Below are 12,666 nucleotides of genomic sequence, written 5' to 3'. Positions count from 1 at the left end.
GGGGGTGGGGGGCACTTGGGGGGCTAAGTTGGTTAAGCGTCTGACTCTTGGTTTCAGCTCAGGTCATGATCTCACAGGTTGTAGGTTTGAGCCCGCCCTCAGGCTCAGTACTGACAGTGTGAAGCCTGCTTGGCATTCTCTCTCTTCCTCTCTCTCTGCCCCTCCTCCACTTGTGCATGCTCTCTCTCAAAATAAACAAACCTTTAGGAAGTTTAAAAAAAAAAAAAAAAAAAGAGGAAGCGGGGGTCCAGAAGAGTTGACTCAACACAGAACAGCCCACGGCTGGTCCAGTCACAGGAGGCAGCCCAGGCTGACCCCCGCCAGCCCCTCGGCAGCACCTGCTGGGCTGCCCACCAGGAAGCCGCACAGGATAGCCACCTGTCACGGAACAGCATGGACTTTGGAGTCATACAGACCTGGTTTGAGTCCAGACGACTTCTCTGCTGTGCTGCCTTGGTAGGCCGTTTAATCACTCTGACCCCTAGCTGCTGCTCCTTACATTGGGGGGGCCGATCTCTGCCTGCAGGGTCCACAGGGTGTTAACTTGGTGTTAACAGGACAGGTACCCCGGGGGCAGGTCCCCTCTGACTCTGCTGTAAACCAGCCCATCCCTTCCCCGCCCCAGGAAGGGAGGCTTTGAGCTAGCCAGACCCAACCTCCCAATAGGAGGCTTGAACTCACCACCTGGAGATCAAGAGTCGGGTGCTCTAATGACTGAGCCAGCCAGGTGCCCCTCCAAATAAAGGGTACAAAAAACAAACAAAAAACAACTTCCAAGCCTAGCTTCCTTGGCTTTTGAAAGCCCGTGTTATTTTCTGGGGTTTTCCATTGTTAAGTCCTACCTTTGTGGTCTGGCATGGAGGCAGAGACAGGTCACACAGGGGTATGTGAATGTGTCTCCAACGGACTGTCCCCAAGCTTGCAAACATGCTAGATCACAAGGGCACCAGGTAACAAGGGAGGAGATAGATGTGCGTGTGCATAAATCCTCTCCATCCCCCGCCCCACCCGAAATATACCTGTTTCTCTGATTTAGCCTTCAGCGTGCCAGCCTCAATGCCAACGCAGGTCGGGCCGGTCGACGAACGAGGGAAACCTGCCAGGCATAAGGAAAGGGGACGGCCAGAGATCTAAGAAAAGTCTGGACTTTTACTGGACTATGGAGGAAGCATAAAATGCCATACAAACAGGTGGGGATACCACACGTCCTGTTTCCAAGTCAAAGTGGGGGGAAAAAATCCAGAAAGCGGCAGTCTTGCAGAACTCCTTTCTCCTCTCGCTATCTCCCGGGCCGGGGGCTTTTGGGCCGGCACTCCATGGGGGGTGGCTGGGGACGCGGTGGAAGTCATGTGGTGATGTGCAGCACGGAGTCCCACTGTGAGCCCTTCAGCTGGGAGCAGTATCTGGTTTTGCTCAGTTTCATAATGGAGAAGAGCTGTTCGCAGATGTAGGTGCTCCCGAACATGGACAGGATCTTGGCGCAGTGGACGCCGTACTTGGGGTAGCTGCTCCACAGGCACTTGCAGAACTCCGGAACCCCCACCTTGTCGAATTTAGTCTTGAGCACCGTGTTGCACTGCAGGTCAATGACCTCCATCTGGAGCGCTTCATGCACGGTCTCGATCTTCACCGAGAAAGGAGAGCTGAACAGGGTCAGTTCGCTTTCGTAGAGCTTGAAGTCAGACAACCTTCTCTGGAATTCCGTCTTTAGTTCCACGATCTTGGGAATGTAGTTCAGGCCATCGCTTTCATTTCTGGAAACTGACTTCAGTGTGGGGAAGTGGGCCAGGTTATTCCTCGCCAGGTGAGTTTCCCAAAGGCACAGCTTGGCCAGGAACGCCCGGATCAAGTCATACATCTGCGTAACGACCTGTGAGTGGCCCTGCAGGGACATGTTCAAGGTGTTCAGATGCATGGTCATATCGACCAAGAAAGCCAAGTCTCGGATCCAGTCCTGAGAGCTCAGCTGAGGCAGGGGCTTTCCTCTGGACGACATGAAGGAATCGATTTCTTCCAGCGACTCAAAAAACCTCTTGAGCACCAGCCCGCGGCTGAGCCACTTAATCTCGGTGTAGTAGAGCAGGCTGCCGTACTGGCTGTCCAGCTCATACAGCAGTGTTGTGAACTCACTGTGGTTCAGGCCACGAGAGCAGATCCAGTTCACGGAGTTCACCACCACGCTCATGACGTGCTCCATCTTCAGCTTTTGCGCACAAAGGGATTCTGGATGGAGGATGCAGCGCACGGACTTCAGGTCCGAGTCCTTGCAAACCGCTGCCACCTTGGACTTGAGTTTCGTGACCAGCCCGTCATTCACGTCTACCATCGCAGGCGTGCCGGTCGAGGCCACGCTTACCAGTTTCGACCAGTCAATGTGAAACTTCTTAAGACTTTTCTCAACACGCAGAAAGATCTCGTTGCCGGATTTTGTACCGGTCATGGGCACCGTGTCCAAGAGCTCTTCCGACACGTCAAAATTCTCATCCACGCCCCGGATGAATATGGCCAGCTGGGTGGTGTTGTTTATATCCGTGATCTCATCGATGGCGAGGGAATAAGCCACGAATGACTTGATTTTTTCCCGTAGCTTCTCCCATAACTTCCCAGCCACATCTTCTACGGGCTGCACGGCAGCATTTTCGCTGGGACTCGCGTTCGCAAACACCTGTTTCTGCTCGGGACCAGCGATTTCTGAGGACCCCAGGAGGTACTTCCGGAGTCCCTTCTTCAGCTCATGGAGCTTCTCGTCCCGCATCTTCTCGGTGTACTGGTCGTAGTGCTTACTGTGGTTCGTCTGATAGTGGCGCCGGAGGTTGTATTCTTTGGACACGGACATGCTCTGTTTGCATATTAAACACGTAGGAATGTTCTGTACTTCCACGAAGAAATATGCTCTCTCCCACTTTTCTTGAAATACACGGCCCTCCTGGTCTATCTTTCTCTTTCCCACTTTTGATAGAGACATGGAAACAAGAAATAGTTCACATTTTCTCTTTACAAAAAATGATAGTGAAAGCGCAATGATGACTGTCAGGCTTAAAGTGGCTGGGGGATGGGCAGAGGGGAATGGGCAGACCCTCAGGTCCAGCAAACTGCTGCTGGAGAGAACATGGCCTGTGATAGCCAGCTATTCAGATTCCTAAACAGAACTTAGAAATCGGCTTTTTTTAAAAAAAAAAAATAAACTACACCACAGGTGGGGCTCGAACTCACATGCTCTACCCACTGAACCAGTCAGGTGCCCCTCAATCCCCAGAGATAGGCTGGTGATAAAGTGGCTTTCTGTTTTCTTTTCTTTTTTTGCAAAAGTCCGTGGCTTTTCAATGTTGGCCTCTTATTCCCATTTTTAAAAGGTCTATGAGCCAGGGGCACCTGGGTGGCTCAGTCGGTAAAATCTGACTTTGGCTCAGGTCATGATCTCATGGTTTGTGGGTTCGAGCCCCGCATCGGGCTCTGTGCTGACAGCTTGGAGCCTGTTTTAGATTCTGTGTCTCCCGCCCTATCTGACCCTCCCCTGCTTACACACTTTTTCTCTTAAATAAACATAAAAAAAAGGTATATGTGCCAGACAAAAGGCCTCTTGAATGAGGTTCAGCAAGGACCTAGGTTTGCCACATGTGGTTTAAGCGAAAGTGATCTGGCAGTATGTGTAAGTTTGCATTTTAATGCAGATTTTTTCTTCCGGGTCTCCAGAGAATTTTGGAATAACAGGGAAGTGGACGACCACCGAAGGCGTGTGATTTACCTGCTGTGAGTCACAAAGGCCTCATGGTCACAGAATCACAAAGGACCATGGTCATGGGGCCCCACAGAACTTACTCGTTTGGAATTTAAAGAGATCTGGCCACGAAGCAGGTGGGCTCTACTTGGGAGAAAACACAGGCCTAAAAATTCACTTTCAGAAAATGAAGGCAGAGACAGAAAGAAAGTGAGGTCGGTAGCTGCGTGGGGCTGGGGGCGGAAAGGGGAAATGACGGGACGGGGGTAGGAGGAATGTTTTGGAGGAGGTGACAGCAACATCCTAATATTAGATTGTGGTGACATTGCACAACTCTAAATTTACTAAAAATTACTGATGTGTGCGCACTTCACACAAGTGGATTTTACGGCACGTGAACTATTTTAAGCTACAATGTACCAAAAAAAAAAAAAAATTCATGTAGCAACAAGTGAAGTTTAGGAATAACAGTCGGGCATTTTTTCAAGAATATTTTAGTTTTTTTCAAACTGTAAATGAGGAGGCTCCCTTGTGACTCGGAGCCCTGTGGACAGCTCTCCGCCCGCTGCAGTCACCCTTCAGGACTCCAAGGGGCGCGGTGGTGGGGCACTGCTCACACAGACTGAGGGTGTCCCGGGCGCCCGTCTGTGCCGGCGGCAACCCTTGTGGCTCCGAACCGAACCTTAGGGAGATCTGGGTGGGGGAGCCTCAGGGGCGGGGCTGTTTACCGCCCCGGAGGGGCTGGTCCAGTATGTTTTTTTTTTTTATTTTTTTATTTTTGACAGAGAGATAGAGACAGCATGAGCAGGGGAGGATCAGAGAGAGAGGGAGGCACAGAATCCGAAACAGGCTCCAGGCTCTGAGCTAGCTGTCAGCACAGAGCCTGACATGGGGCTCGAACCCACGAACCGTGAAACCATGACCTGAGCCGAAGTCGGACACTCAACCGACTGAGCCACCCAGGCGCCCCAAGGGGCTGGTCCAGTATGAAGCCACCGGATCCTGCAGTAAAGGGCTCCCAAACGAGGGCGCGCCCTCGGGCTGCATCCAGCCATCAAGGGAAAAGAAACGCCTGGCTGAGCAGCAGGATTAAAGGACTTTATGACCAGCAGGAAAAAGGAACTGCACCTAGAGAATGCCTGCTTTGCTCTAAGGCTCCAGCAGCAAGGAGTGCCCGCGAGACACGCGCACCGCATGGGGGGCGCTGGAGTGCCCCCCTGGCCGGCCGGGTACTCACCGTTGCTGAGCTCCAGGCCCGGAAGCGGTCTGAAGAGAGAGAGAGACGTGGTGAATGCAACACAGGTCATTTGTCCTCTCTTGTCCATGCTGTGCTAGCTGATGGACTTTGGCGGGTGTCAACACTCCGCTAGGTGCCGTGGGAGATAGAGCGGAGGCTGCCCGCCGTCACCGAGAAACGGGGACATGCACACACGACTCCGAGGAACAGAACAGAAGTGGGAGAGGCAGCTCCGCGCAAAAACCTGGCTTCAGACACCCACTGCCCACCTCCTCGGGCGAAAAAATAAAATGCCCCCCATCACCCTCCTACACTGTTGGTGGGAATGTAAACTGGTGCAGCCCCTCTGGAAAACAGTGTGGAGGGGCCTCAGAAAGTTAACAATAGAACTCCCCTGTGACCCAGTGATAGCACTGCTAGGAATTTACCCAAGGGATACAGGAGTGCTGATGCATAGGGGCACATGTACCCCAATGTTCATAGGGGCACCTTCAACAATAGCCAAAGCATGGAAAGAGCCTAAATGTCCATCAGCTGATGAACGGATCAAGAAGAGGTGGTTTATCTATACCATGGAATATTACATGGCAATGAGAAACCATGAAATCTGGCCATGTGTAGCAACATGGATGGAACTCGAGGGTGTCATGCTGAGCGAAATAAGTCAGGCAGAGAGGGACAGATATCATATATTTTCACTCATAAGTGGATCTTGGGAAACTTAACAGAGGACCATGGGGGAGGGGAAGGGGAAAAACGGTCACAAAAAGAGAGGGAGGGAGGCAAACCATAAGAGACTCTTAAATACTGAGAACTGAGGATTGATGGGAGTGAGGGAGAGGGGAAGAGAGGTGATGGGCATGGAGGAGGGCACTTGTGGGGAGGAGCACTGGGTGTTATATGGAAACCAACTTGACAATAAACTATTAAAAAAAAATCCCCCCTTGCACATGGGGCGACCGGCACATTCATTGTCATGACCAAGCAGGGAGTGCTCACCTAATGACTGTGAATTTGATAAATTCTGCAGCATCCAAGATCCTTCTCATGGAGCTGATTTCTAGGTAACCAGGGGCCTTGAAGACCACCCCCGGGGGCATGCCGTCAATGACCACGCAGCCGGGGTTGAACGTGATTTTCCGGTAGGGAACTTTCACAGGGAAATCCACCCCAATTGCTTCCCCTGGGAGGAGACAGACAACAAAGGCCACTTAAGTGTGTCACTTACTTTTGCCCAAACCATGGGTTTAGGGCCAAGAGGTTAAAATCCTTCCCATCAAGTGTCAACAAGGGTGATTAGCCATTACTACTTCATGAATCATCTTACTGACTTTGAGGGGCACCTGGGGGTGCTCAGTCGGTTAAGCGTCCGACTTTGGCTCAGGTCATGATCTCATAGTTCAAGCCCTGTGTCGGGCTCTGTGCTGACAGCTCGGAGCCTGGAGCCTGTTTTGGATTCTGTGCCTCCCTCTCTCTCTGACTGACCCTCTCCTGCTTGCTCTCACGTGCTCTCACGTGCTCGCTCTCAAAAATAAACATTAAGGGGCGCCTGGGTGGCTTAGTCGGTTGAGCGTCCGACTTTCGCTTAGGTCATGATCTCGCGGTTCGTGGGTTCGAGCCCCGCGTCGGGCTCTGTGCTGTCTGCCAGCTCAGAGCCTGGAGCCTGTTTCAGTCTGTGATTCCCTCTCTCTCTGACCCTCCCCTGCTCGCGCTGTCTCTCTCTCTCTCTCCTAGAAATAAATAAAAAACATTTAAAAAAAATAAATAAACATTAAAAAATTTAAAAAATCTTACTTTGAAATTGGCAATGGGCAGTAAAACAGATTCAGTTTCTCTCTCTGTTAAAGAGACATGATTGTAGCATCTAGCTGAAGAAAGGGTTTTGTGAAGGTTAAGTGATTTATCACAGGTGAGTGCTAAAAGCAATGATCAGCCATGGGAAGAACAAAGTAAATCAAAAATAGCTATTACTATTGTAACTAGTGTGTCCATGTAAAAGCTCTTCAGGGAAAATACACATTAATCTTGATCCTAAATCCTTCACAGAAAGAAGAGTTTCTTTTTTAAAAAATATTGGGAAGCCTGGGTGTTTCAGTTGGTTAAGTGTCCAACTTTGGCTCAGGTCATGACCTTGTCGTTTGGGAGTTCGAGCCCCATGTGGGGCTCTGTGCTGACGGCTCAGAGAGTGGAGCCCGTTTCAGATTCTGTGTCTCCCTCGCTCTCTGCCACCCCCCTGCTCACACTGTCTCTCTCTCAAATATAAACATTAATAAGATATTTTAATTAAAAAAAACTTTTTAGTAATCTGTACACCCAATGTGGGGCTTGAACTCATGACCCGGAGATCAAGAGTCACATGCACTCACATGAAACAATGCTCAATGTCACTCATCAGGGAAATACAAATCACAACCACACTGAGATACCACCTCACGCCAGTCAGAGTGGCTAAAATGAACAAATCAGGAGACTCTAGATGCTGGTGAGGATGTGGAGAAACGGGCACCCTCCTACACTGTTGGTGGGAATGTAAGCTGGTGCAGCCCCTCTGGAAAACAGTGTGGAGGGGCCTCAGAAAGTTAACAATAGAACTCCCCTGTGACCCAGCAATAGCACTGCCAGGAATTTACCCAAGGGATACAGGAGTGCTGAGGCATAGGAGCACATGTACCCCAATGTTCATAGCAGCACTCTCAACAATAGCCAAAACATGGAAACAGCCTAAGTGTCCATCAACTGATGAATGGATCAAGAAGATGTGGTTTATCTATACAATGGAATACTCCACGGCAATGAGAAAGAACGAAATCTGGCCATGTGTAGCAACGTGGATGGAACTCGAGGGTGTTATGCTGAGCGAAATAAGGCAGAGAAAGACAGATACCATATGTTTTCATTCATAAGTAGATCTTGGGAAACTTAAGCAGAGGACCATGGGCGGGGAGGATGGGGAAAAACAGTTGGGGAGAGGGAGGCAAACCATAAGAGACTCTTAAATACAGAGAACAAACTGAGGGCTGATGGGGGTGGGGAGGGAAAAGGGGTGATGGGCATGGAGGAGGGCACTTGTTGGGATGAGCACTGGGTGTTATACGGAAACCAACTTGACAATAAACTATAATTAAAATAATAAAAAAAGTCATATGCTCTTATGACTGAGCCAGCCAGGTGTCCCCAAAAAGATCAATTTCTTGGATAAAGTATTCAGTTAAAAATAAATACTTGGGGGTGTCTGGGTGGTTCAGTCGGTTAAGCATCCAACATCGGTTCAGGTCATGATCTCACAGTTCATGGGTTCGAGCCCCTCTTTGGGCTCTGTGCTGACAGCTAGCTCAGAGCCTGGAGCCTGCTTCGGATTCTGTGTCTCCCCCTCTAACCCTTCCCTGCTCGCGCTGTCTCTCTCTCAGAAATAAAAACAAAACAAAATACTTCAAATATATACATTTTGGACATGTAACAATATAAAAACTTACCAAATTTTCGACTAAAGAGGTCGTTGACTTGTTCTCTGAGTTGTTTTATCTTTTCAATGCTGGATAATCGTTCCTTCTCATTATCTAAAAATAATTAGACAATCAAACAAACTAGGGTTACTGATGTATTTATCTGCCCCCAAGAGAGCTGCTGGAGGAAGTCCCTGATGGCACGTTAAAAAAGCACTTTGCCTGGCTCATCATTCAGTTAGGTTTTATAAATAATTAAGCATTTTGGAAACGTGTAAACGAAAGCCACTATAGTTGACAGAATTTCCCAAACTATAACTCACGTAAACATACTCCATACTATCTTAGGGAATATTTTCAACATCATGCAAGACAAGGATGTCCACTTTTCACCTCTGCTCTTCAACATTAGCAATCCTAGCCAATGCAATATGACAAGTGAAAGGAAGATGTACTAGGATTAGAAATTAAGTGGTTCAAAGTTCTTAAGACCTAGAATAATGTACAATGAAACATCTCTTTCTCATCCCTCTCTCGGGTCTGTTTCCTTCCTTGGAGAAACTGGGTTATTAGATTTCTTTGCATCTCTCTAGATATATCTTACACATACATATTCAGAAGAGACTGCTTGACAAGTGGCAGATATATTTCACCTCTGTGGCCAATTCCAATTTAACAGGAGCTGGTGCTTGGAGTTGCCTGCCCTGAGGGGTATTTTTCCAGGTAATTCCAGGGCATGGCTGTGAGAAGAAATATATCTGATTAACGGTGTCTGATATTTTTACAGAATCTTCACCAGTGGAAGAACCAAGCGGTACTCGGAGATCTTTGAAGGCAGAAGGTTTATTTTACAGTGGTGGGCTCAGAGGAGATCATTCTCCAGAGGTCTGAACCCCAATCATCAGCAGAGGGAACAATTTATAGCCTGTTACTTCCACATTCGTCATTAATCAGGGACAGGTGTTTCTTATACCAGATTTTTTTCCTTTCATTCCCCCCTTTGATGCCCCTTTAAACATATCTAGTCTGTATCAGAGGGCATCGCTTTATTATGGACTGGTTCTTTCCCTTAGTTCCCGGACTTTGCTTGTGACTTTTTTTTTTTTTTTTAAGTTTTTTACATTTATTTTTGAGAGAGAGTGAGACAGAGTGTGAGTAGGGGGGAAGGGCAGAGAGAGAAGGAAACACAGAATCTGAAGCAGGCTCCAGGCTCCAAGCAACTGTTCAGCACAGAGCCTTACGTGAGGCTCGAACCCACAAACTATGAGATCATGACCTGAGCTGAAGTGGGTCACTCAACCGACTGAGCCCCCCAGGCGCCCCTGCTGGTGACTGTTCCTGACTGGTTTAGGAAGTCCCTGAAGAAGATGCAGGTGCCCTTTCTCTGGGGAGGGAAGAGGTTCCCGCCAGGGAACTTACTGGGCTCTGCGGGACACTAGGGAGTCAGCTCCTTGTTGGTCCCACAGAAGAGCCTATGCCTCCTATGCCAGGCCTATCCCCGTGGCTATTTCTGCCCCTAGGAGTACAGGTAGCAACATTGCTCGTTTAGCCTGAACCTTAAGGCTGAAGGTTAATCTAAGCACAATCTCTTTCTTGAAGTGGGAGGCACATACATCAGTACAGATACTTCCCCCAAATGGCATTAGCAACCTTACTGGCAGGCAACCCAACAGACCAAAAGAGGTTACACCACATTTAAGCTTTTAAACTCCCTAGATTCTTCCACTGAAGGTGCCCTGCTCTTACAAATGGGGCCCAGATTACAGGCAATCAATACCAACAGAACATCCTATTCATAAGACGAAGGTGAGTGCAAACAGGAACTTCTCGCCATTTCCCCAGCTTTCTGGGGTACCTCTGCCAACCCGATGGCAAAGCGTATGTAAGGACAGTCTCTCTTATCGGAATGGTGATTCCTCAAGCTTCTGCCGTGTGTAGACCAGCCAGCTCCCGGGACTGGAGCAGGGCTGAAGATCCTAAGAACCTAGGACTCTCCAAAAGGTCACTTTGAGCAGGTTCCTTGGACTTGGGTCAGTCTTCCAAAGTTTTGGGGCTCCTCAAGATTGGCCCTCTGGACTCTGGAGTGGTGAACCTAGGGGATGATATTGGTGACCTCGAGGGCAGTAGGGGTGGTCAGAATAATGGTATGAGGCCCAATCCACTGTGGTTTGAGAGGCCCTTTCTTCCAATCTTTGACCCAGACGGAGTCCCCTGGTGAGAAAGGGCATACAGGGGATCCTGAAGAGACTGGGCCCTCTCTTAGGTGTATTGTTGTAACTTATTTAGAGTGGCCCCTAACGCTTGAAGTTGCTCTCATTCCCTTAGCCCCTACTTGGTGTAGGTTCCCTGGGAGCCTCCCATATATTAGTTCAGAGGGGGAGAAACCTGGAGTTCCGGGTGTGCAACGGACACGCAGGAGGGCCAGGGGCCACAGGTCTGGCCCTGGGAGGTCTGTTTCCTGACAGAATTTGGCTAAGGTTTCCCTGAGGGTGCGATTCATTCGCTCTACTTTCCCTGAGCTTTGGGGCCGGTAAGCAGCGTGACACTTCCGAGTGATGTTGAGGGGGTTGGTTACGGTTTGTATCAGGTCCACCATGAATGCAGGTCCATTATTACTGGGGATGGTGGCCGCAGGCTGATCCAGGGGACCATCTCTTTTAGGAGGACCTCAGCTACCTCCGGCTCCATTCTGTCCTGGCAGGGAAAGCTTTAGCCCATCCAGAGTGTGTACAGACTATTCCAGGAGGTAGCTGAATCCTCGACTTGGCCGGACATCTGTAAAGTCTACTTCTAGGTCTTCAGAGGGGGTAGCTCCTACCCTTTGGACACCTGGCCGGGGTCACGGCACCGAGCGGGTGTTATTCCTGCCGCAAGTCACACACCATTCATTCACTTACTGCTCAACGTAACGCTGGCCGCTGGCTGACGCAGTACTGCTTTGTGTGTGTGTGTGGGAGGGGGGTCTCTAATGCAGCTTTTCCTAGATGGGGGAGTTGATGGAATTTGCCGACTAGATGCCCTCTGAAGGCCGCTGGGACAAAGATGCACCCATCTAGCAGTTTCCACCATCCTTCCTTGGTCTGGGTAGCCCTCTTGATTTCAGCCCATTTAATTTCTTCTTTAGTACATTTTGGTGGAGGGGGTCTCTGCCGGAGGGGGGGGGGGTCATTTCTCCTTAAAGTAGGCACACCGATCCCTTGCTAAGGAGGTCCTGGGCTTCCCCCCATTTGGTGGTGGGACCTTCTCCATCCTTCCATAGTCCTTTTCCTTTAAAGCAGCAGCGAGGAGGCTGACCTTTTACCTCATCTTTTTTTTGGCTTCCCTCTCGGGAGAGTCCTTCCTGATTGTATAGACCTTGTTAGCAACTTCGGTCTACTGCGTGATGTTCATTCCACCAAAACCCTCAAGTTTCTGGAGCTTCCTTCTGAGATCTGGGGCAGCTTGGGCCGCGAAAGAGGTGTTTACCGTCTGCTGGCTTTCTTGCGCCTCGGGGCCAAATGGGGTGTAAACGCGGTAAGCCTCGAGTGGCTCCTAACATCCCCCGGGGGATTCCCCTTGCTGCTGGCTGATTGAGGGCCTCCTGGTCATGTTCATGGGCTTCTTGCCCCTGCTCGGATCCCCCGCAGGAGAGCCTCTTGGTACTGGCGGATGTGGGCTTGTCCTTCTGCAGTAAAGTCCCACGTGGGATGTTCTTCAGGTGCGGCGGTTCTAGCCCGGGTGCCAGGATCGGACCCCCCCGGCTGGCGCGCGTTCCTCAGGGTGCTGCCGAGCTCCGTCTCTTCAGTGCTGAGGTGCGGAGCAGCTGCTGGCAGTCCTCTCGAGTTGGTCGGTGGGTCTGAAGAGGGACTCCATCAGGTCTATCACTGCCTGCGGTTTTTCAAAACACGATGGTGTGTTAGGTTTCCAGTTGAGGAGATCAGTAGTGGAGAAAAGGCTGGTGATAGGTCACCGAGAGGCCAGGCTGGAAGGTTCCATTTACATCAAGGCTCTCAGGTTTCCCTCGTTCCGGCGTCCCAGCCAGCGCACCAGTCTCTCGTACCAGGACCTGGAGAGCACCTGCGCCTGGCCGCGAGCACGGTCTGGCCGCGAGCACGGTCTGGCCGCTGGTCCAGGGGAGAGAGGATCTGTCGAGTCCGGAGGTGGCGGGGAGGCCGAAGGTGGCAGAGTATGGGAAGCTGGGGGTGGCGGGGGGAGGTGGGGAGGTCAGGTGCTGATGGTCTCGGGGAGCATGTGGCAGGGGCAAAATTGGTTCCTCCCCTGGTCACTGG

At 50.4% G+C, this 12,666-nt stretch overlaps 1 protein-coding gene across 3 annotated transcripts in view; it reads right to left on the bottom strand.

Moving 5' to 3' along the window:
* Positions 1-1,129: 1,129 nt before the first annotated feature.
* Positions 1,130-12,666, bottom strand: part of LOC120247355 (general transcription factor II-I repeat domain-containing protein 2B) — a 58,245-nt gene continuing 46,708 nt past the window's right edge. For 2 of the 3 annotated variants that reach the window (XM_039255216.1, XM_039255217.1), the window contains exons 13-16: positions 8,429-8,512; positions 5,955-6,138; positions 4,956-4,984; positions 1,130-2,949 (exon numbers count right to left, since the gene is read on the bottom strand). In XM_039255216.1, the coding sequence (XP_039111147.1) occupies positions 1,346-2,949; positions 4,956-4,984; positions 5,955-6,138; positions 8,429-8,512 (1,901 nt within the window). In that variant the 3' untranslated portion in view covers positions 1,130-1,345. The remainder of the gene's footprint in view (positions 2,950-4,955; positions 4,985-5,954; positions 6,139-8,428; positions 8,513-12,666) is intronic. The other variant, XM_039255218.1, reaches the window with a different exon arrangement.

This window comes from Hyaena hyaena, unplaced genomic scaffold (genome assembly GCF_003009895.1).
Source record: "Hyaena hyaena isolate Hyena2069 unplaced genomic scaffold, ASM300989v1 scaffold_514, whole genome shotgun sequence".
In the NCBI taxonomy this organism is placed as follows: domain Eukaryota; kingdom Metazoa; phylum Chordata; class Mammalia; order Carnivora; family Hyaenidae; genus Hyaena; species Hyaena hyaena.
The sequence above is the reverse complement of the archived record's forward strand: the minus strand, read 5'-3'. Positions and strand labels throughout refer to the sequence as shown.